The sequence below is a fragment of the Arvicanthis niloticus genome, chromosome 7, assembly GCF_011762505.2.
Source record: "Arvicanthis niloticus isolate mArvNil1 chromosome 7, mArvNil1.pat.X, whole genome shotgun sequence".
Classification (NCBI taxonomy): domain Eukaryota; kingdom Metazoa; phylum Chordata; class Mammalia; order Rodentia; family Muridae; genus Arvicanthis; species Arvicanthis niloticus.
The window spans coordinates 33,662,783-33,684,137 of record NC_047664.1 but is presented as its reverse complement, the minus strand read 5'-3'; the positions used below and the strand labels follow the sequence as shown (position 1 = coordinate 33,684,137).

The 21,355-nt window shown below is 46.1% G+C and overlaps 1 protein-coding gene across 1 annotated transcript in view; it reads left to right on the top strand.

Annotated features, from left to right (window-relative positions):
* Positions 1-21,355, top strand: part of Adcy1 (adenylate cyclase 1) — a 115,611-nt gene that overhangs the window by 73,872 nt on the left and 20,384 nt on the right. Inside the window, exons 8-14 of the mRNA XM_034508558.2 lie at positions 1,410-1,565; positions 8,447-8,641; positions 8,782-8,879; positions 10,200-10,284; positions 13,279-13,368; positions 13,745-13,998; positions 14,469-14,595. Coding sequence (XP_034364449.1) covers positions 1,410-1,565; positions 8,447-8,641; positions 8,782-8,879; positions 10,200-10,284; positions 13,279-13,368; positions 13,745-13,998; positions 14,469-14,595 — 1,005 coding nt within the window. The remainder of the gene's footprint in view (positions 1-1,409; positions 1,566-8,446; positions 8,642-8,781; positions 8,880-10,199; positions 10,285-13,278; positions 13,369-13,744; positions 13,999-14,468; positions 14,596-21,355) is intronic.

The following is a 21,355-nucleotide window of genomic DNA, read 5'->3' as shown; positions in this document are numbered from 1 at the left end:
ACTCTACATCCAGACCTAAACACCAGTTTCTCTGGGGCTCCTTGTTTGCCTTAAACAGGTGTAGGATGTACAGTTTGGGGAACCAGCACCTCACTGGGCCATGGCACTGGAACATGAAGAGACTCTAGGCTCAAAGTGGCCCTGCTGGTATATTCAGCAGCTACTTCTGTCCAGCTGCCTGGGGCAGCATCTTCCTGAGACTTGGAGATGAAGTGGTCAGCCTCTTAGGCTGTCACCCTTGGAGGAAAGCACTCATCTTCCTCTGACTGGCACAGAGGAGCAGTGAGGACATGGGGTCCCTAGGGGGAGGGCTGGCTGTGGTAGGCTAGCTCTCTCCTGAAGGGGCTGAGCTTGGGAAAACTTCTGATGGGTGTCATCCAGGAGAAAGTGAGAAGTGTAGAAATGTATCCCCAAGAGGCAGGCTCTGGACCAGCCACCTGGAATAGATGAGGAGTTTGAAGGCATTTAGAAAAGGCCCAGGAGATAGGTGGGAGGCCTAGAGTACTGAGAAAGAAAGAACCTAGATACCTCAAGTGGATGCTGCCCCCAGTCTGGATCACACAGCCATAGCTTTGGAATCCTGTGGAGTTTTTTGTTTGTTTTCTTGCTTGTTTTATGTCACACTTGTGGGGGGTGGGGGAGAGAGAGACAGAGAGACACAGACAGACAGACAGACAGAGAGACACAGACAGACAGACAGAGTGAGAGACAGAGTGGGGGGAAGAGGTCAAAAGAGCATATCTCCATTTAAAGAACTTGGAGTTGTTGGGTGGTGAGAGAAAAGAGAGAGAATGTCAAAGAAGGCGGGTGCTTCTGTGGTGAAATTATGGCCGCACCTGTAGAGGCCGATGGTGGCGACTGTGAGAAGTGGTCAGGTTGTTGAGGGAGGGGCAGCTGAAAATGAGGCTGAAGGCACTTCACCCTACATCCTGGAGAAGACCTGGGCTCAGAGCTGCTGTGGGAGAGACAGCCTTGGGCTCACTGTTGGATGATTGATACTGAGCAAGAACAAGTCCTGATCCCCAGGGCTTTCTTTTCTGTATTGGCTCATTTGGTCTTGAGAAAGCCATGGGGTGAGCAGACCGTTTCCAGTGGTACTGATAAGGGCTCACGACAGTCTGTTAGGCAGAGGCTTGCCCCTACCACCTCGTCTTCTGGCCTGTGGCTGCTGTTGTGTAGAACAAAGCATGCTAGGACAAGGAAGCTTTGAGGTGACAGTGGTGTTTCGCTGTTTAGAGTCTTCATTGCTGCGTACCTGGTAGATTCCTGGATGCATGGCATGCAGGAGGAACCAAGCAACCTAATTTTAGTACCCTGGAGTTCCTGTCACTATTAAGGCCATGTTACTGGCCTGAGGGTCAAGATCTGCCTCTTTGACAATATTTTTCCCCTCACTTGTGTTTGTATAGATATTTCCAGGCTTGATTCTCTCCGATATCAAACCAGCCAAGAGAATGAAGTTCAAGACTGTGTGCTACCTGCTGGTGCAGCTCATGCACTGCCGGAAAATGTTCAAGGCTGAGATCCCCTTCTCCAACGTGATGACCTGCGAGGATGACGACAAGGTAGGCAGGCTGCGGGGCGCTTGGCCGGACACTGCTGCTGATGCTGCACACATCTTTATGTTGCTTTGTATTTTGTGTTTATCTAGGTCTAAGCTCACACTTCCCTCTTCTTTTATTTTTCCTGGAAGGCCTATTATGTGGATGTTGAAGTTCTTGAGCTGACTCAAGATCCCCTCCCCCACCTCTTTCCTTCTGTTTTCTGGAAAGGGTTTTCAACTTTACCATCCATCATTTCTGTTGAAAAGCTTAAAATTCTTAAAAATTCCAGGTAGTCTTTGTTTTATTATGAATAATTCCTTTATGAAGTTGTATTCCCATGTCTGAAACCACAGGCTGGCATGGAAACTCACTATGTAGCTGAGGATAGACCGTGAACTTCTGATTCTCCTATTCCATCTCGCACACACAGGGATTAGAGATGTGTACCATCACATCTGGTTTTATTTCATGCAGGTGGTTGAACCCAGGGATTCATACAAGCACTATAACCCTAGTTTTGTCTGCCCACTGAGATTATTTTTAACTTTACAATGTTTGTGGGTGGGGATGCATACACTTGGCTGCATTCCGGAAGACGCATGTGGAAGTCAGAGGACAACCTGCAGGAGTTGGTTTTCTTCTTCTACTCTATGGGTTCTGGGGCTCAAACTCAGTCGTTAAACCTGGTGGCAGATGTCTTTCTCTGCTGAGCCATCTCACTGGCCCAAGATTATTTTATTTTATTTTATTTTATTTTATTTTATTTTATTTTATTTTATTTTTAATGTGCATGTGGTGTGCATGTGTGTATATGCATGTATGTGTGTATGTATGTGTTGGGGGGAGTACACATGTAGACACATGCACATGGAGGCTGAAGGTTGATGCTGGGTATCTTCCTCAGCTCTTCTTTACATTATTCTTTGAATCAGTGTCTTCCAATGGAACCCAGAGCTCACCCAGACTGCCAGTCTAACTAATCAACTGACTCAAAGAATCTGCTGTCTCTGCCTGGCTGCCATGCCCGCCTGGCTTTGACTTGGGTTTTGGGAGCTGCGTCCCTGTCCTTACTCTTGCTTTACACGGCAGGTGCTTTAACCACTGAGCATTCTTCTCTGCTCTCTTGCTGAGATTTTTAAAGAAATAGTTTCTTGCCCCAGAAACATCTGTTTTCTCTGAGCAGCTTGCTTTTGTTTTACCTTTTATCTTGTCTGTCATCATCTGTAATCCCACAGATGCCCAGAGCCTTTTCTGTTTTGTTCTTGATACAGAGGGATAGCAAAACTGGCTGTAAGTGCTGAGCCAGGGATGAGGCTACAATGTGGGCCTTCTTGTAGACACTTGCCGGGGTCCAGCCTCGGCACAGCATAGGAGTTCTCAACTGGAAGCAGGGATTCCTGGAAGGTGCATAATAAATATACACAGACTACATTTTTGGGTACAAGTTAATAGGCAATTTTTCAAGGCTTAAAGTTTTTTTCTCCTCTCTCTCACTCTATGCTCTCTCTTTCCCTTTCTCTCTCCCTCTCTCTCCCTCCCTCCCTCCCTCCCTCCCTCTCTCTCTCTGTCTGTCTCTCTCTCTCTCTCTCTCTCTCTCTCTCTCTCTCTCTCTCTCTCACACACACACACACACACACACACACACACACACACACACAGCTTGAGGCTACACACACTCTGCATTCTCCTGCACACTCATACTCTGCTTTTCTCCTGTGCACTTTTCTTGAACTCCCACACTCCTACACACCTCTGTGCATTCCCCTCTCACTCATACACACACACACACACACACACACACACACACACACACACACACACACATCTCACATCTCACATCTCACATATACCACATGCACTCTCCTTTCACTCACACATACACTCTCCATACACATCTCACATTCTCTCTTCACTCCCCCTTCACATGCTCTTCTCATGCTCACTACTCGCTCTTTCATCTTTTCCTTGCCCCACTCTTTTATTGATACTCCAAAAGCAGGTAGAAAAAAAGACATTGTATAATCATTGCCAAATCAAATTTAAAAGAATAACCATATCCCACAAAGAGTTAAGAATTACGATTGTTTCCCAGAGTTTCAAGCTTTCCCTTTTCCCAGGCATGTAGCCAAAATAATAATAATTGCAAACTTATCATTATTTAAACTTTAACTTTTGACTTAAAAGTCAGCTACTTGCATTTTCTTGTGGAGCTCTAATGATAAATGATATGGGCAAAGCTGCCAGGCAGTGGCCAGAAAGAATCAAGTTAACCCTTAACTCAGTAGTTCCGATAGCTTTCTGCTTCTGCACATTGCACAAAATGACTCTCCTAAGAGTCCCAATGTTTTGACTTAGTTTTACTAATATATAATTTCATGCATTCTATACTTGTTTATCCAGGAACCACTCTTAAATGTTGTGCAAAACTTCTTTCATAACTTTAATAGTTTTTTTTTCCTTTCTCGGGGTTCCAGTGTTGGCTCTATTTTATTTTCTAATAATTTCTCCAAACTTTCTTTGCAAGTCAAGCATTAAGCTGGAACTACCATTGTGCAGTTATTGCATTGTTTCCAAGATGAGATCACACAGAACACACCTGGGCCATTAGGACTGTACTGTGCTGTGGCCCATGCCTCAATTTTTAATTGTTTAAGAATCATTACATTAAGGAACATCTAGTTTATGCACACCAAGGCCGACTGAAAAGCAGTCACGCACAAATGAAATCTATACAGCTGTTGTCCAGGGCTAAGGTCAGGAGAAATGGGAACAACTGTTTTTTTACCAAGAGCTGCAGCAGGCTTCTGAGACGTCTCCATCCCTGGCTACTGCAGGCAGTCCCTGTCATTGTATGCTGTCCCCAGCAGACACCAGGGTTTTCTGTCTCAGATGTGGGTCTTCAGATCTTCTTGGGCATGTGGTAGTTAGTGGTGGTATCTAGGACTCCACTTCAATCACACGTGGTCAGAGACCCAGATTTCCTTTCTGGGGAAGGCCCCAAATTGTTTTCTACTGGAGGCCTACCAAAGAACATGGGGTGCACTTCAGGGCTCTAATGCCCCCTTGTGGATGCTCTTGACCACAGCCACTGAATCCACTAGCACTTGAGCCTTAAGTTGCATGGCTCCCCATCACTTGCTGTGTCCAACCCTCTGAGGTTACACTGGCTTTACCTGGTGTCTGTTAGTTCAACCTTGCTGCCTTTCCCACCACTGTTTTCTCTGACATCACCGATTTTATACTACCCAAAGAAACTTCTTGGTACAGTAATAGGTTTTTTTTTTTTTTTTTTTTTCAGGACAAAGCAAGGTTCTGTTGCCTCTTGCTTATGGTGGTTCCTTGCCACAAGGATCTGTATATAGGAGTTACTCTTTGCTAGAGCTTTACCTGAGAATATTCTAAGGACTTTTTTTCATAGTGCATTGGGTCAAGGAGAATTAGTCTGTGTGTGCCAGGCAGCTGGAGGCTGTGTGATAAAAAGCTTGGATAGTAGGAATTTTATTAAATTTATTAAATTTTATTAAATTCCAGATAGTAGGAATTTTATCCCTAATCATACAGACAGCAGATATTCACATAGGCACACACACACCCCCCATTCCCTCCAGGGTGGGGTCAGGATATCTGGTGTTCACTGCCTTAGCAAGAATCTTCTCTCTTTAACCTCTCCTCGGCTTCAGTGTCTGCCCGGTTCCTCATCCTATACCCTGTCCTGGAGTCGAGTGCTCACCCAGAACAATCTTAGCAGGTATCCTGCTCACTTATCCAGAATGCTTCTGAGTTATGATGTCTACCCTGAGTAGTTTTCTGTCCCCAGAGCCCTCCTTTCTCTTTGACTGTACATCCCCAGCTGCTGTGCCACACTCTGAGTTGAGAGCCTGTTTGCATGACACCTGCCTCTCCTGCAAGGTCTTGAAAGAAACCTGTCTCACTGTGCTCTACAATGTGTCACTGAAATGATGTCCTTTTAATAATTTAATAAATCAATTTATAGACAATTTAAATAATTTAATTAATTTAACAATTTCCTTTCCCACACTGTATCCCTGGACGGAGCCTCCAGGCAGTGTCTCTTCCACCACGCTTGCAGTTTCTGCTCCAGCCCTTGCAGCTGCTGCTGTTAGTACTTTCATACCTCCAGGAGGAAGCTTGTCAGTGAAGCCCAGGCCCCCAAATATGCATTCACAGCTGTTCTCTTTGGCCTTTGGATACTTTCCTGCCCGCCAAAGTAATGGATGACATCTCCAAATTAAAAAAAAAAAAAAAGCAACAGAAAAGCAAATGAAAAACATTTGTCGTACACCACCATCCTCCAGATAAAAGCCTGGTACTGTGACCCTTTCCACGTCCTAAGTGTGGGTGACTGGAGGTGCTTTGAGGAACTACATCATGTTGTAAGACGCAGTTCTGCTGGCTGTTTCCCCTTCTCTTGCCTCGGTGTATTATAAAGGCGTCCTTGTGTCATCGACTATCTCTCAATTTGAGTTTTCAGACTTTGCATAGACTCTAAGGAGAGATGCCTTCTATGGCATCAATAGCTGGGGCTTTTCTGGTTTTATTAACCGGGGCAGGCCATGGTACTTTTGTTCCTGAAAGTACATTTTAATTCCTGGGCATTCTGTAAAATGTGTCTGGTGTGTCTTGGCTCTGCACAAGTGGATGTGCCACTGTTCAGAGATTATGACGCCATCACCAGCAGTGGCTGCTGAGGGGCACAGTTGGCATGCGGGTCTTCTATATTCTTGTTTCTGATATTTGAGATACATTTGTTCCCCTGTTCTATACCCAGAAACCTCCCCATATTCTCCCTCTTCTCTCTCCCCCCTCTCTCTCCACTTGTGTGCATGATATAGAATGGCTTCTGGATGGCTTCTCATCTTGCTTCCTTCTGGAAATCAGCTTGTATATAAAGCCGGTGGTAACCACAAGCTGAGCCTTTTCTGTCCTGGAAACACTTTGGGCATTTGGAGGCCCACACAGATCGAAGCCTTTTCTTTGTGGCTGAATGGCCTTCAGGCATAGGCACAGGCCTGACTTCCCAAGCACCTTACTGGTAAACAGGGATTTCATTTCTGGGTCTCATCGTGTTTACAGGTGCTGGGCATATCTCTTTTCATGGACATCTTAGTGAACAGTATGTGGGTAGCCAGGGGTTGTGGTGAGACTGCTGGGCTAATAAAGCATCTGCTTTATCTTGGAGTGCTGATGCCAGCTTGGGCTCTCCCAAGCATCTTGCTCTGTCCATGGTGTGTATAAACCCTGACTTCTGCCTCTGCAGTGTCAGACTTAGCAAGCTTGGAGTATTGCCAAGCGCTGGATACTATGTGTTTTCTTCCTTGTTACCAGTCTGATCGAACCTTATCTGGGCTGTCTCCTGAGCTCCTTTTTGATTAAAAATGGTGACAGATGATTATCATCTTTGAATTTATTTACTGAAGATAATGGCTTGTCTCACTCACTAACTGAAACCGATTGCAGTGACTTTTTAGATTATCTTGGATTCTCTTGGTCATTGATAATATGTACTTTAAACAGTGCTATCGTGTTTCGTTCCCATTTAATAATTAAGCCTGATGATAGTATTAAGCAAGGTCATTCTTTCTCATTCTAACTCTTAAGATATATAGGATTTAGCCATTCATTCTGATGCTTTCAGCTATGAATACTAGCCTAGGAAGTGACCCCTGTAAGTTAATGTTTACATTATTATTTTCTTTGAGCAAGAACTGGATGTTGTATTTTAGGAAATACTTCTGAGTGTCTTTCAAGCCAAGGAGTTTTTGCCTCTGGTATCTGGGTACCTTGGTGTCCTCAGATCTAAGGTGATGCAGTGGGATACCATTTTACTATGTGGGTTGAAGAAGTGGGTTAAATTTGGTGTAACTGGGAAGTTGTGGATTCTTGGTGAATAGACTTTCACGTGGTCTTTGGCTGCAGTAGTGTGGTTGCCTATGCTTTTCTGGTTTCCCATTCTTGATCATCTGGCCGAGAGACAATGGTTCTTCTCATGGCCCTTGCCAGTTTTCTCATGGCCTGCACCCACTGACACTTCCAGTTGTGGGCCCCTCTAGCTCCTGGCCTGAGATAGATACGACAAAAGATGCCCCACAGGACCCCTGGTCACACTTGCTTCTCTTTAAGGCTCAGTGTTCTGAAAGCCCACTCTTGTTTTCCACTCTCATAGCCTTGTGTTTGTGTGCATCGTCTGTGTTTTCCGGTTTGGTTGGAACATGGAGGGGAAGCTCGTTAGCTGCATCCTTTCTGCAGCTGTACTGTAGAATCTTAGTAGTCTGTCTTCTGCTGAGGTATCGAAGCATCAGAGTTCCTGCTGAGTCCCTGAGGGTGAGGCCACACAGGTATCTTCAACATTAGATTCTGTTTTTTTTTTTTTTTTTTTTTTTTTTTCACAAGCTGGGACCTTCTTGTACCTTTCACATGATACATGGAAGAGGGGCTCCCACTCTGCTTTTTTCAGCCCTGGCTACTTTTCGCTTCTTACCATTCCTCCATCAATAGCAGAGACCACTTGCCTTTGTAACAAACTTCCTACACCTTCTTGAGTGTTTGGGCTTGTCCCAGTATCTCTTCCTGCATACGTGGGTAGTAAGTGATGGTGGCTACTTGTCCTGGCCATATTTGTTCCGGTATCCCATCACCCATCATCCTCTCCACACTTATATCAAACAGATATTCTGTAATTTGCAATACAAACCTAGGGACCTGAATACTGGCTGGTAGGACACGCCCTGTGCCATCTCTAGCCAGCAGGGGGCAGGACTATGACATTGTCTCTGAGTTCTGAATAGCAGAGAAAGATGCCTGGCTGGCAGTGCCCATGGGTGCTTTTGTTCAAAAGCTGAAGAAACATTTGATACTCTTCTCTATTTCCTCGGTGGCTGCAGCGGAGGGCGTTGAGAACAGCCTCGGAGAAGCTCAGAAACCGATCGTCATTCTCGACCAATGTTGTCTACACCACTCCGGGTACGCGTGTCAACAGGTATATCAGCCGTCTTCTTGAAGCCCGCCAGACAGAGCTGGAGATGGCCGATCTGAACTTCTTTACCCTGAAGTACAAGCATGTCGAGCGAGAACAAAAAGTAAGTGATTTGGGGGACTTTGTCCTTGTCCCTGAGCCTCTGGCGGTCTTCTGATGGGCTGATAAACATTTGGTTCTTTCTTTCTCTCTGTGCCCACCCCATGCTCTCTTTCCCCACTCCTTCCCTTCCTTCCTCCACAGTACCACCAGCTTCAGGATGAGTACTTCACCAGCGCCGTTGTCCTCGCCCTCATCCTGGCTGCCTTATTTGGGCTCATCTACCTTCTGGTAATCCCACAGTAAGTGCTGTCCTTATGTTAATCTATGACATGGAAAGGTGACTGAGAATTCCAGGTCTCTGGGGATACTGGTTGGTTTTCTTGTTTTTATGACTGAATAGCTGACAGGAAACAATCGGAGGTAGGAAGAGTCGTTTGGGCTCACGGTGTGAAGGTCCAGCTCATCATGGCTGGAGAAGCACGGCATCAGGAGAGACTTTTAGCTTTGGTGGTAGGACCCTGAGGCTGTTTGCTCACATCAAAATGGATCTAGAAATGGGGCTTGTGTGACTGGAGCCTCATCCTCTGTGACTCACTTCCTCCTATGAGGCTCCACATTATAAAGGTTTGGCAACCTATCCAAATCATGCCACTGTCTGAGGACCAAGGGTTCAAACCCATTTCACTTTGAAACCAAACACTGGGGTTGAATTTGAGTGTCATTATGTGCTCAAGATCTATTTCCAAATTGGCCTCCTGTTGTGCCTAGCATTTGAGGAAAGCACTGGCCACCCCCCTCCCCTTTCTTCATGCACTCTAGCTAGAAATTTGACAGGTCTGTTGGTATATGACATGGTCACTGTTTTTAGTTTTGAATTTAATGTACTCTAAGACTTTGTGTGGTTTTTGGGTTCTCCATTACATGCTATACAATGTTGTCCTCAGAGGGACTTCTGAGGAGAACACAGGACCATTCTTCTTTCTGGATCCACATCACTTTTAAAAGCATCAACACGAGGAAAAGCTGGCTCTGAAAAGGAAGAAACTGTAGCGATTTAAATGACATTTACTGTCATACGAGTCAGTGTGAGTTTGCAGAGTTTGTTTGGGGCCAGGAAGACATGGCCAGTGTCCAACGCCCTTGTCCTCCAGCACCTGTTCCCTAGTATGACCAACCTTGAGGGCACAATGTCTCCTACGAGTGTCCTGAAAGCACATGGACGTTCTCTCTACTTACTAAGGACAGGAAGTCCTGTCTGTGGGCTGTACAGACAACTGTAAACTTGACAGTCTACCAGATGGTTTTGTCTACAGGTTAGGCTTTTTCTAGAAACATCTTTCATAGACAGGTATCAATAGTATAGCTCTGTGAAGTTGGGCACTTCCTCCATTAGAAGGGAAGGTCTCATTTGCAGCCAAGGCTAAACTTTGGGATGAGGTAGTATGGATGGTGATGGTCTTGGGTACCTCCGGTGAAGTAATTACCTAGGGACCTGTGGCAAGTGGATATTGGCAATGCTTCTTCCTGAGGTTCTAGGCATGGGGGCCAAGAGGAGAGGCCCACTTCTGAGGTACCTATCTGATACACCTCACAGTGACCTCTATACTCTCTGTCTCCAGGAGCGTGGCTGTCCTGCTGCTGCTGGTATTTTCTATCTGCTTCTTGGTGGCCTGTACCCTGTACCTGCACATCACGCGGGTCCAGGTATGTTTGTGTGTCTTCTACACGTGTCCAGGTATGTGAGCCTGTGTCTGAGACCATGTACCCGAGTGTTCTTTGTGTAGTCTCATGGCAAAGCGGTTCCATCCTTCATTCTCAGTGGCAAGTAGAAAGTATCTGTCCATGTGGCAGGTGCTGGTTAAGTTCAGCATACTGTGCATTGTTCGATGTTTTGTCTTGGCACAATTTGTGGGTGGTAAATATTGATGAAAAGGATCTTGAGATATTGACTTTGCTACTTGGTTGGAGAGAACAGGGTAGTTTGTTTCTTATGGAGCCATGCCTCTGATCTAAGGTGAATATGTTTCAGGTAGGCTACCTGTGCTGTCCTGACCTTGATGGTCAAGTGCAATTTGGATTTTTGAAGCAAAGGCTGGGCATCATATTCTTGCCTATTCAGCCCCCCTTGGAGTTCTATTTCTCTTGGGCCTGCATCCTTTTTTCGTAGGCTCAGCCTACTTCCCAGTGCTCCATCTCCAGTACACCCCTCATGGTGATGTCAATGCTTGGCTTTACTTTGATATAACTGTTGAAAACTGCAACCTCTCGAGAAGGTTCAGCCTAGTTCGCTCATTTAACTCCACCATTATTCCCGGGTACATCTTGCCTGTTTTCCTAATTTAAAATGTTCTCTATATTAAGACCACATTTACAGCTTGTTCACTTCTATACGTTGAATGACATTTAGTTTGCAATTCACGGCTTCAAATAATATTGCCTTTGTCATAGAATTTCAATGAGGGCGTGACAAAGAGATGGTAGTTTTTAAAGCCTGTTATTTTGTGTGCATTGATGGGAGTCAGTGTATTTACCTGATGGTGTGCAAACAGCACAATATATGCAAAACCTTTGAAGATGGGGGGAGGGGACAGTATACCATAGTGTAGCTGAGGAATGCAGAGACCCTGGAGCCCCACCCAGCATCTCATCGGAGGATCCCAATCTCCTGATCAGAGTCACACCACTCACCTTGTGACCTAGTATCTTGCCCTAAAACTAATATTCAAGCCCGAATACCATCTGGCCCTGGAAAATGCATGTCCTGTGAGATCAAACTGTGATGCCCTGTCTGAAACCACGCTCTTTATTGAAAACACGGCTGCCCTCCTAGATGGGGACTCAGGCCAGAATACCTCCTGGACATTGGCAGTAAAGTCAGCTGGCCTCTGCTGCTCATTCCCAGCTTCACCAAAAGCAGCATTGAATATTTCCTAAATAAGTGTTTTTGAAGTAGCAGCTCCCAAAGCTTCAGGGGTTGGATTTCTCTGGTGTCTGAATTCCCATTGTTGGGAATCAGAGAGGGCTCTGCATTCAACAAGAATGCGTTGGGACTCAGTTCTCAGAAGGATGCACCAGATCCTAATGAACTAAGCCAGTGTACAATGACTGGTGTCTGCTAGGCTGTGTATTGGGTTCTGTGCTTCATGTCAGGGCTGATAAGTCTATGGCAGAGGCTGTGGGAACAGATGGTGGGATAGATGCTGGGAGATAGCGGGCAGGTCAGCCAGTGGGAAGTTAAGCCAACCAGGAGAGAATCTAGAGTGGCCAGTCACACAGGTGGGATGAGGGACAACTGTCAGGACATATCTCCTTGTGCCACTGACAGTATAGATATGCTTTCCTCCACAGTGGCTGTAGTGTCGGATGCACTGGCCACAGTTCCTGAAGACATCTCTCCTCTTATCTCATCAAGTACATTCACAGAATCAATACTGAGCACAGGGCAGTGAGGAATTAGAGGGAGAACTCAGGGCTGCTCCAGGCCAGATGACTAGTTCATTTTGCACTGTCTGTCTGCCCCTGAGTGTTTGTCCATTGCTGGCCTCCCTTGAGGTGGCTAGCATATGGTAGTAGTCCCTGCTTTATGTCTACCAGACTCCTGCCATGCATTTAGAACAGGGGACTCTGCCCTCCATGCCATTCAAAAGATCCATCAGCTTCCTGCCTGGGGTGTCAGCCTTGACTGGGTGCTGTGGGTGTATATTGTAATCTATACTCTTGTTTTTAGGGTGACGAGTATAAAGAACTTCTTGTGTCATCCATGAAAGCACCTGTTAAATATATTTCGGACTGTGCTTGAAGTAAATAGATTAAAAATAACATTTCTAGCAACTTAAGAATTATATTAAACCTGTCTTTGATGATAAACTTCCAGAACATGAAGTGGGGAGAGAGACAGAAGGGGAGAGGGAACGGGAGAGGGGAGAGAGGAGAGGGAGAGGTGTATAGAATTCCTGAGGTCAGAGAATGTCGTATAATAAAAAGAGACAGTGCTTCTATTCTCTGCCCTACCATGTCTCAGTGCCTGGGAGAGGAGATGGGTGTTACTCCTTTAAACTCAAACACTTCAGTTTGTGTGTGTGTGTGTGTGTGTGTGTGTGTTGAGTTTTTTGTTTTGGTTTTTGTCAAGTTCTTCACATGGGAAATAGATAAACATATACAAGACCTTTCCATAGAGGAAGAAGATCTAGTTAAGTCTCCAGTCCGGTGCTTCTCCACCCTTCTAATGCTGAGACCCTTTAATGCACAGCCCCTCATGCTGTGGTGATCCCCAGCCATAAAGTTATTTTCTTTTCTATTTCAGAGCTGTAATTTCACTACTCTTATGGATGGTAATATACATATCTGTGTTTTCTGATGGTCTTAGGTGACCCTGTAAAAGGGTCTTTTGACCCCCAAAGGGATCTTGACCCGCAGGTTGAGAACCACTGCTCTAGGCGCTAGTAAGGGGCTCATCACATCCTGCTTCATTTTGATGTCTTGCTGAGAATACAGAAGTACTTCACAGTCACAGGATATTTGTTAAAGTTGTCTCCCTACCTCCCTCCTTTCCCTCTTCTTTCCTCTTTGTTCCCCCCGACCCCCGGTGTGTGTTACTGGGGTTACAACCTCGAGCCTTATACTTATTAGACAACAACTCTACCACTGACTTGCACCCCCAGCCCTAAAGTGAGGTTTTGTTTTTGTTTTTTTGTTCAGTGTTTTCCAGGGTGCCTGACGATCCAGATCCGCACCGCTTTGTGTGTATTCATAGTGGTCTTAATCTACTCAGTAGCTCAAGGATGCGTGGTGAGTATCACTGACTTCTGACATGTACAGGGGCAGGGGCAACAGGCTGTAGAAGCTGAGCTGGGAGTTAGGAGACAGAGCTGGGGTGGAAAGAGGAGAGGGAGCTGTGACAAGGATGGAGTTGTCTGCCTTGGAGACCAGGCAGGGGCTAGAACTACCCTGTTCGCCTTGCTCACCCCCAGCCCTTACTATAGACAGCTGGGGTCTTTCAGGCTGCAGTAGCAAAGGCAGTTTGAGGCTTAGCTGGTGGTATCAGAGGCAGGAGAGTGGCAACTACAGAATACCAGGGCATCAGTGAGCCTGGGACACTTGGACATTCCTGGGGACTGCCATACTTTGCCTTCCTAAACCTTCCTGCCCTGCCCTTGCTTTCCAGGTGGGCTGCCTGCCCTGGGCCTGGGGATCTCAGTCCAACAGTTCCCTAGTGGTCCTTGCAGCTGGTGGTCGGCGCACTGTGCTGCCTGCCCTGCCCTGTGAGTCTGCACACCATGCCCTGCTCTGCTGCCTGGTGGGCACCCTCCCACTAGCCATATTCCTGCGGGTGTCCTCCTTGCCAAAGATGATCCTGCTGTCTGGGCTGACTACTTCCTACATCCTTGTCCTGGAGCTCAGTGGATACACCAAGGTTGGGTGAGTGTGGCACTCCGTGGAAAAACTCTCGACAGGGTGATGTTAATTATCATTCTCCTTTGATAGTAATTTGCATTAATTAGTAATTCTTAATCATTCCCTCAATTATTAATGCTATAGTCACAGTGCTTTCTCCCTTCTTCTCTATCTCTTTCATATAGACACATGAATATTGACACACACACAGACAACGTGCACGCACACAGCCATGTGCACCAATTAACAAGCCAGTGAAAACCAAATATATCAATTTTTTTTCAGGTTGGCAGCTTTTCCTTTTGTCTTCTTTAGTCCAGACTCTAAAAAAGCCTCTACCTTCTGTCTGAGATAAGAGTCAGGTCTAGGGTCAGGCCCACAAGCTGTTTGTAGGCCTCACTATCCCAAGATGGTTCTCTGCCCAGACCTAGGTTTTGATGGCCATGTCTTGCTTGGAAGAGAACACTGATGGGGTTTCTCCTCCACCTCCACAGGGGTGGTGCTCTCTCTGGGCGCAGCTATGAACCAATCATGGCTATCCTGCTGTTCTCATGCACGCTGGCCCTGCATGCCAGGCAAGTGGACGTCAGACTACGGCTGGACTACCTCTGGGCAGCACAGGTAAGTTGAGCCCTCTGTCTCTTGGGACTTGGGATGCCTGTGGGGAAGTTAGCAGAGACACTCATTAACATTAGCAGAGACATGGCACGGAGAAGCCGTCTTTCTTGGAGGCTTGAGTTCTAGGTCTGGCATCCATGGGATGGCTGATCAGAAGGCTGCAGAATGCATGGCTGGGGAGTGGCTCTGTTGTGAGCAGTACAGAGGCCCTGTCCTAGGGCCTCTAGGGACTGGATGTGGCCAGGATTCCACAAGGGTCCTTTGAAAACTTGAACATGTTGAACCTTGTTCTGCTTACCTAAGACCTAGTAATTTTCTGGGTATTTCTGACAGGAGAGGTAGGAGAGCCGCTGTTGTGGAGGCATCGGAGAGTAGTGGTGTGAGCTGGTCTCAGGCCCCGACAGTCTGGGCACCAGGCAGCCTGTCATATTGCCTGTGCTCAGAGTTCTATCAAGTGTGAGGAAAGTGCCAACCGAGGAGTGCTTATTTGAGCCCATGTTCACAAACTAGTGTTCATGATGGGGTGGGGCTCCCTGGTGCTGGGGTGCATTTGCCAGTATTTCCCCCCAGGCATAGAGAATTGAGCTTGTTAAGTAAGCATTTGAACACCTTGTCCAGGCTCATCTGATGAACTTACAGAGGTTTCCCCAGCAACTGATTGTCCCGGGAGACTTCCTTACCTGAAAAGGAGGGAGGACAGACGGTGAACCTGAGCCTCAGCAGCAGCTAGTCTTCTGATGAGGATGCGTTCAGAACAGCCCTTTGTCTTTAGAGCAGTGGAGTTTCCTCTGTTATAAGAGCAGCACTGCCCAGGAAGGGATGAGAAATGAAAAACCACTGAGAAACACATGAGAAAACAGGGTCCACAGAGGGACCTGCCAGCATAAGACAGTGGCCAGGCTGGGGTAAGCAACTGAGCCAGGCTATAGCTGCAGTCTGTGTGCCATCTGGTCAGGCTCTGAGCCCCTGTGAGCAGTGTGTGAGGCCAAGCAGGAACATCTTCATTTCAGGATTTCCACTGTGCAGCCAAGGCTGAAGGGTCCCAGCTCAGAGTTGAGGCTCAGATGCGAAATAGGTAAGGCCAGAGGACAGTTGGGAGGAGCCAGTGACTATGACAGAAAGGCTCCTTATGTATATATGAATCTTGAGGGAAGCCAGGTGACCAGCTCAGGTGAACTTGGTGGAATGGGAGAGCCCGTTGATGTGTCCCTTTTCCTGAGACTGAGTTGAACAGCAGGCTATACAGTGGAAGAACAGAGACTGGGCTGGGTGTGGCATCAAATCATCTTCGTCGAAGACTCCAACAGCTTCATGTAGTGCTGGCTACTGGCCGAATTGTCTGTTCAGCAGTATAATGGCGTGAGAACCCCAACCCGAGTTGCTCAAAATAAGTCCAGTTTCTCTTCATGACAACCTGTCCCCAGATCTGCCACGAGGAAACATTTTGACTTGGTTGTGCGGTGGCCCTGTCCCTGGGCTACAGGTCCTGAATCCTGTTGGGTGGCCAGTTCTTGATGCATGTACCATTGACCCACCTCACCCGGAAGCAGGAACCAAGGAGCCTATTGGTTCGTAGCGTGCAGGTTGGGGATGCCCCAGTGACGGCATTCGCTAGTTCCTGGAAAGGAGACCTGGCCAGTTGCATTTTGCCCGAGTCACGCCAGGTAATGAGAAGAGTGTTTATGGCAGCAGTGGCATCGATCGTGGTCTTTGTTCTACTCGACTGTCCGTCCACTGTAACCCAGCTGGCTGCCTGCTCTGCTCCACTGACCCTGCCATCACCGTTGGGTTTCAGGTCTCATAGCGACCTTGTATCTACTAGAGAATAATGTACACAGGATGAGGCTGGAAGGCCAGGACTCTTGGCACAATGAGGTGGGGTTCTATAAGGCTGTTTGCTAGGGTATCCAGTTGGCTGTACAGTCTAAGCAAGTGCAATTGAGGCCTGGCTATGAATTCCTTTGGGGGTGTGGGGCAGTGGTCATCCCTTTTGTAGATACTTCTCTCATATGGATTGACATGGCCTTCTCTTGGGGCTTTGATTATTAAATTCCAATCTTTGTTATTAAATGCAGTAGTTAAGTGTTATCGACTCATGTGACTTCCAGCCACAGCCCCTCCTGCCATTTATCACATAGGGGCCTTTCAGGAAGTGCAGGGCACCAATGCATTCCCTCACATGTAGTCTTCATTCGAGCGTGTCATGGTGGAAGAGTTGCTAAATGGAACAACACACTGACACATTTTTTTTTTCCATAGACATTCAACAAGAAATGTCACCTTGCTTTCCCGTAACCCCAGCAAAACATGGAACTTTCAGGACTTTGTCTGTTTGCCCTCTGGGTATTTAGTCAGGTCATAAAGACACGAGATCACCTCAGACTATTGCCTCATTGTCCGGACAAACACTAGCTGGGTTAATTATTTTTGGATACCACGTTGGCCATACAACCCTGCATAAATAAACAAGCTTTGCTTTGCCCTTGGTGACATTCTCTGGCTCTTGGCATAATTTTATCCCAACATTATCTTCTTTTTCAAGCCAGTATTTTTCTGTGTAGCCCTGGCTGTTCTGGAATTCACTCTGTAGATGAGGCTGGCCTTGAACTCAGAGACCCACCTCCCTGTGCCTCCCAAGTGTTGAAGTTAAAGGTGTGCTCTGCCCAGCAACCAACATTATTTTCACTGAATTCAGGAGGTTATAATTCTTGTGACAAACAACTCTAATGCTTGTATATTTGTACTGATGCACTTAGCTTGTTTACCCGTAAATAATTAATCTGAGGCAAATTCCTACCTTGCTGGAGCCATCACCAACTCTGAGGACTGTTGCCTGTGGACTGGTCTTGGCACAGACTGAATTCCCATCAGTAGAACTAAGTCAGACCATGTTGTATTTCTTACATCAGTCCACGGGTTCTCGACTGTGCTTTCTAGCACAAGGATGAACGTAGCTGGGCCTTCACATCACACCACTTAAGGTCCTTGGCCTGGGATTCTCAAATGCCGTGGCTCGTAGTTTCTGGTTGGCACAGGCTTGTGCCTGGGTTGTGAGTGGGCACAGGGGATCAGATGATTTCTGATTATCTCACAGTAGGTCCTACGTCTTAAAACGTCATCACTCTTATTACTGTACTGTACGTGGTGTATATGTGGGGGAGGGGGGCAGTGAGCATGCCACAGCACACAGAAGGGGGTTGGAGGACAGCTTTGTGCAGTTGATTCTCTTCTTCCATCTTTCCATTGTTTCTTTTGTCAGGCATATGCAAGCACTTCTACCCATTGGGCCATCTCACCAGGCCCAAGTCCCACCTCTTATAGGCCCTACTCCCTTTCAGCAGCAGTGCACCGAGGACTGAACTGTGCCTCCACCTCCCCCAGACACAGGACCCCTGGGAGCAAACCACGTGCGAGTGAGAACGTGGAGCAGGTCTTCCATGCTCGATGGTTTACTGGGAGACTTTGGTAGAACTGGAGATGGTTCTTCCATAAAGGTTAGGTGGAATAAAATAGACCTCTGAACCCGATGTTTTATTTGTTGCTTAATTGGAGAGATATTAGGCTAAAATTCAAGTTTCCTAAACAAACATGAAGCCCTCTAGGCCTCCCAATTGCTTTCTGAGTTCATTTTTGAGAGTTCATTCCTTCCTGGACAACTACTCCCGGTTGACTTACGTTGGCCATGGCCTCCCTTGCTATACCTTTAGTATTTATGGAGCCTGATTGTATTATTTAATTTTTTGTGATTGCTCACAGCTGATTTTGTTGTAATTTTACCTCCTTTTAAAGGTGACTTGAGAGGGGCTTGTCCTTTCTAAAATAGGTGCTGTGCTCTCTGTTAGAGATGTGCCCCAGGTTGCTGTTGGTAGTTCTGGGAATGCTGGCATGTGGTGTGGTGAGGCAGACTGCCATGCTAGGGATGGCACCACCTACAATGGGCTCCTCTCCCATCAGTCCCCAATTAAGAAAACGCTGTATAGCTGGATCTCATGGAGGTGTTTTCTAAATTGAGGTTTCCTCCTTTCAGATAACTCTAGCTTGTATCAAGTTGACCTAAAAGTAGCCAAATAGTGTACATGGTTAGTTCATTTTCTTCTCTGGGTTTCCTTCAGAAGAGATGGCTTCCAGGGCTAGAGATATCTCCAAAGAAACATACTAGTGACTCAGAGGAAGAGGACATTAAGAAAGTGCCTTTTTAGTGACTGTATGAAAATCAAGTAATATGTCATTCTGCTATTAAAGAGGGAAGTGGTGGTCAGACTCCTGGCAGGTGCCTGTGACCCTCAGAAAAATCACAGTGGAAGTTAAAGGACGGGGCAGCTGTGTAAGCTGATCTGTCGTGAGGAACATGCTGTTCATCTCAGGCACTGTGTGGAGATTGCTGGTGTTCTCTGATTGAGAATGTTTTGTCAGGGTGAGGGGTGACGTCACCCCTTAAGCATGTCAGCATCCCAGGGAGGTGCCAGGTTGAGATATTAGTTGTTTTGTTCTTTATCCAAAATTACAAGCACACCGGCTCTGACCTCCTTGGAAATGTTCCATCATGGTTGGTAGATGTGCCTGGTCAATGAATTCTAAAATGTAACGCTTGTGAATAAGGAAGGGGTGCTTTTTGAAGAAGTGCTGAGAGCACACTTCAGGAACAGTTCAGTGTGTAGCTCCTGTGACCTTGCTGACAAGAATAATGTGTCACCCAGTAAGCTCTTTCTTAAAAATCCGGGGTTTCGTGACTGGAAAATCTTAAGAGAATTTCAGTGGATTTTCATCTTGTTAAAAATGTCATAGGGCAAATCCTGATTGCTTTATAAAAAGAACTGCTTCCAGTGGGATGAACACTTGTCAGTCAGATTTCAGAAACAAAACCTTTGGCTTGAGCGTGGAGCTATTATTATGGAGTCATTAACACGTGTTAATGTAGGAAGGACAAAGACCCCAGCAGTCCCTAAATTCAAAAGCTGTTACAAGCAGAAACCAGAACAAAACCTTTCAATACAGCGTGCTAAGTCGGGAGTACCTTTCATTTTAGTTTATTTATTTTTTAATCTTGTTTTTAGTCTTTAGAAGTTTCATGTATGTGCACAGATCTATTAATCATCCACCATAAAAGGAAGTTTTGACTTCTCTCTGAAAACATATATTACACTTTTGTGCCAGGCTGGGTGTAGTGAAGCATACTTTTAATCCCAGCTCTTGGGAGGCAGAGGTAGGTGGATATCTGTAAATTCAAGGCCTACATGGTGAGCCCCAGGACAGCCAGGTCTATAAATAAAGACCCTGTCTCAAAAATCAAACAAAACAACTAATAGCTCTCCTCTCTCTGTCTCCTACCCACACTTAAACCTTTAGCCTGACGATTTCCCCATCTCCTTTCATGATCTGTTGCTGTCGCCTCTGATTGAACTTGTCCCTTGGGTTGCAGGATCATAGGTTTCAGTATAGATCATTCACTTGTCATTTGTTTTGGTTAAACCTTTGCCAACACTGCATTGGCCCACCCCCTACCCTCCTCCACACCGGAATCTTTTCAACTCCGGTATTGACTCTCTGTTTTCCTATCCCCTCTCCCTTAAGGCATTCACTCCAGAAGTCACAGATTGTTAAAGAGTGTTTTATTTTTAAGCAAAGGATATTCAATTACATTGTTTAATATTAAAGTATTATTAATTGTGACAATTATTTGGGGAGAATAAATATTGTTGTGCCATCAATACAACCAAGCTGTTATTTTTTAAAATATATCTTTCCTCTTAACCCTACCCTTTAAAAGCTTTTTTTTTAGGTAATTAGTATGTAGCATGTTAAATATAATTAGTAATACATTTTCCGTGGTGAAGAGAGTGTTTACAATGTCATGTTGACAGGAATGGGGGATGAAAAGACTGAGGCTAGAAGTCAGAGGCCACTGGCCTGTGAAACACCCAAAGCAAGTGACAGATTCACCCCATGGGAAACTTGCTGCCAGAGAGCCACCCTCAGGGCAGAAGCATGCCCAATTCTCTGATGTTGGCTTTCTTTCCAGCAGAGGTCATGGACCCAGAGCCCCCTTCGGAATTGCCAGTGGTCATGTCCTGCTGTTGGCAAAGCGGGCTCCAGCCTGTCTGGGCAGTGTTGGCCAGTGTCCCCTCTGGTTAGACCTGGAGTCTAGGGCCCAAGAGTGTCTTCCTTGTGTTTCTATACACTAGTTGGAGTATGCTAATTCATTGAGCTTGGTTTTGTTTTGGTTTGGGTTTAAAATCACTTTGGGCCCCTGCACCAGGCTTGGGCTTTCACACCGTGCTCACTGCCCCTCACCACACCTCTTAGCTTGAGCCTTCACATTGCTCCTTAGAATCACTGCTTCTTGGTATCATGGCAGGAAATCTAACAGTGCATAACTGGTAAATAAACTCTAGGGAGAGTAGAGTAACCCTCCCCGAAGCCTTTCACAAGTCCAGCCCTCGTAACAGTGCCTCTAAAGATGGATGGCAAGATGCTGGAGCACAGAGATGCGTCTGCCCTGTCCTGTACATCACTGACCACCGAATGGATTGTCCAGTGAATGTCTTCTATGGCGGACCACAAGCATCAAAATCACTATGCATTTCTGCTATTCCAGTCTGATGGTCATAAATGGCAACACACACACATACATAGACTGTTTCTAAGCTAAATCCTTTAGAGGGTCAAGTTTTTTTGTTTGTTTTTTTTGGTTTTGTTTTAAAGATGGGATTTCTCTGTGTAGCCTTGGCTGTCTTAGAACTAGCTCTGTAGACCAGCCTGACAT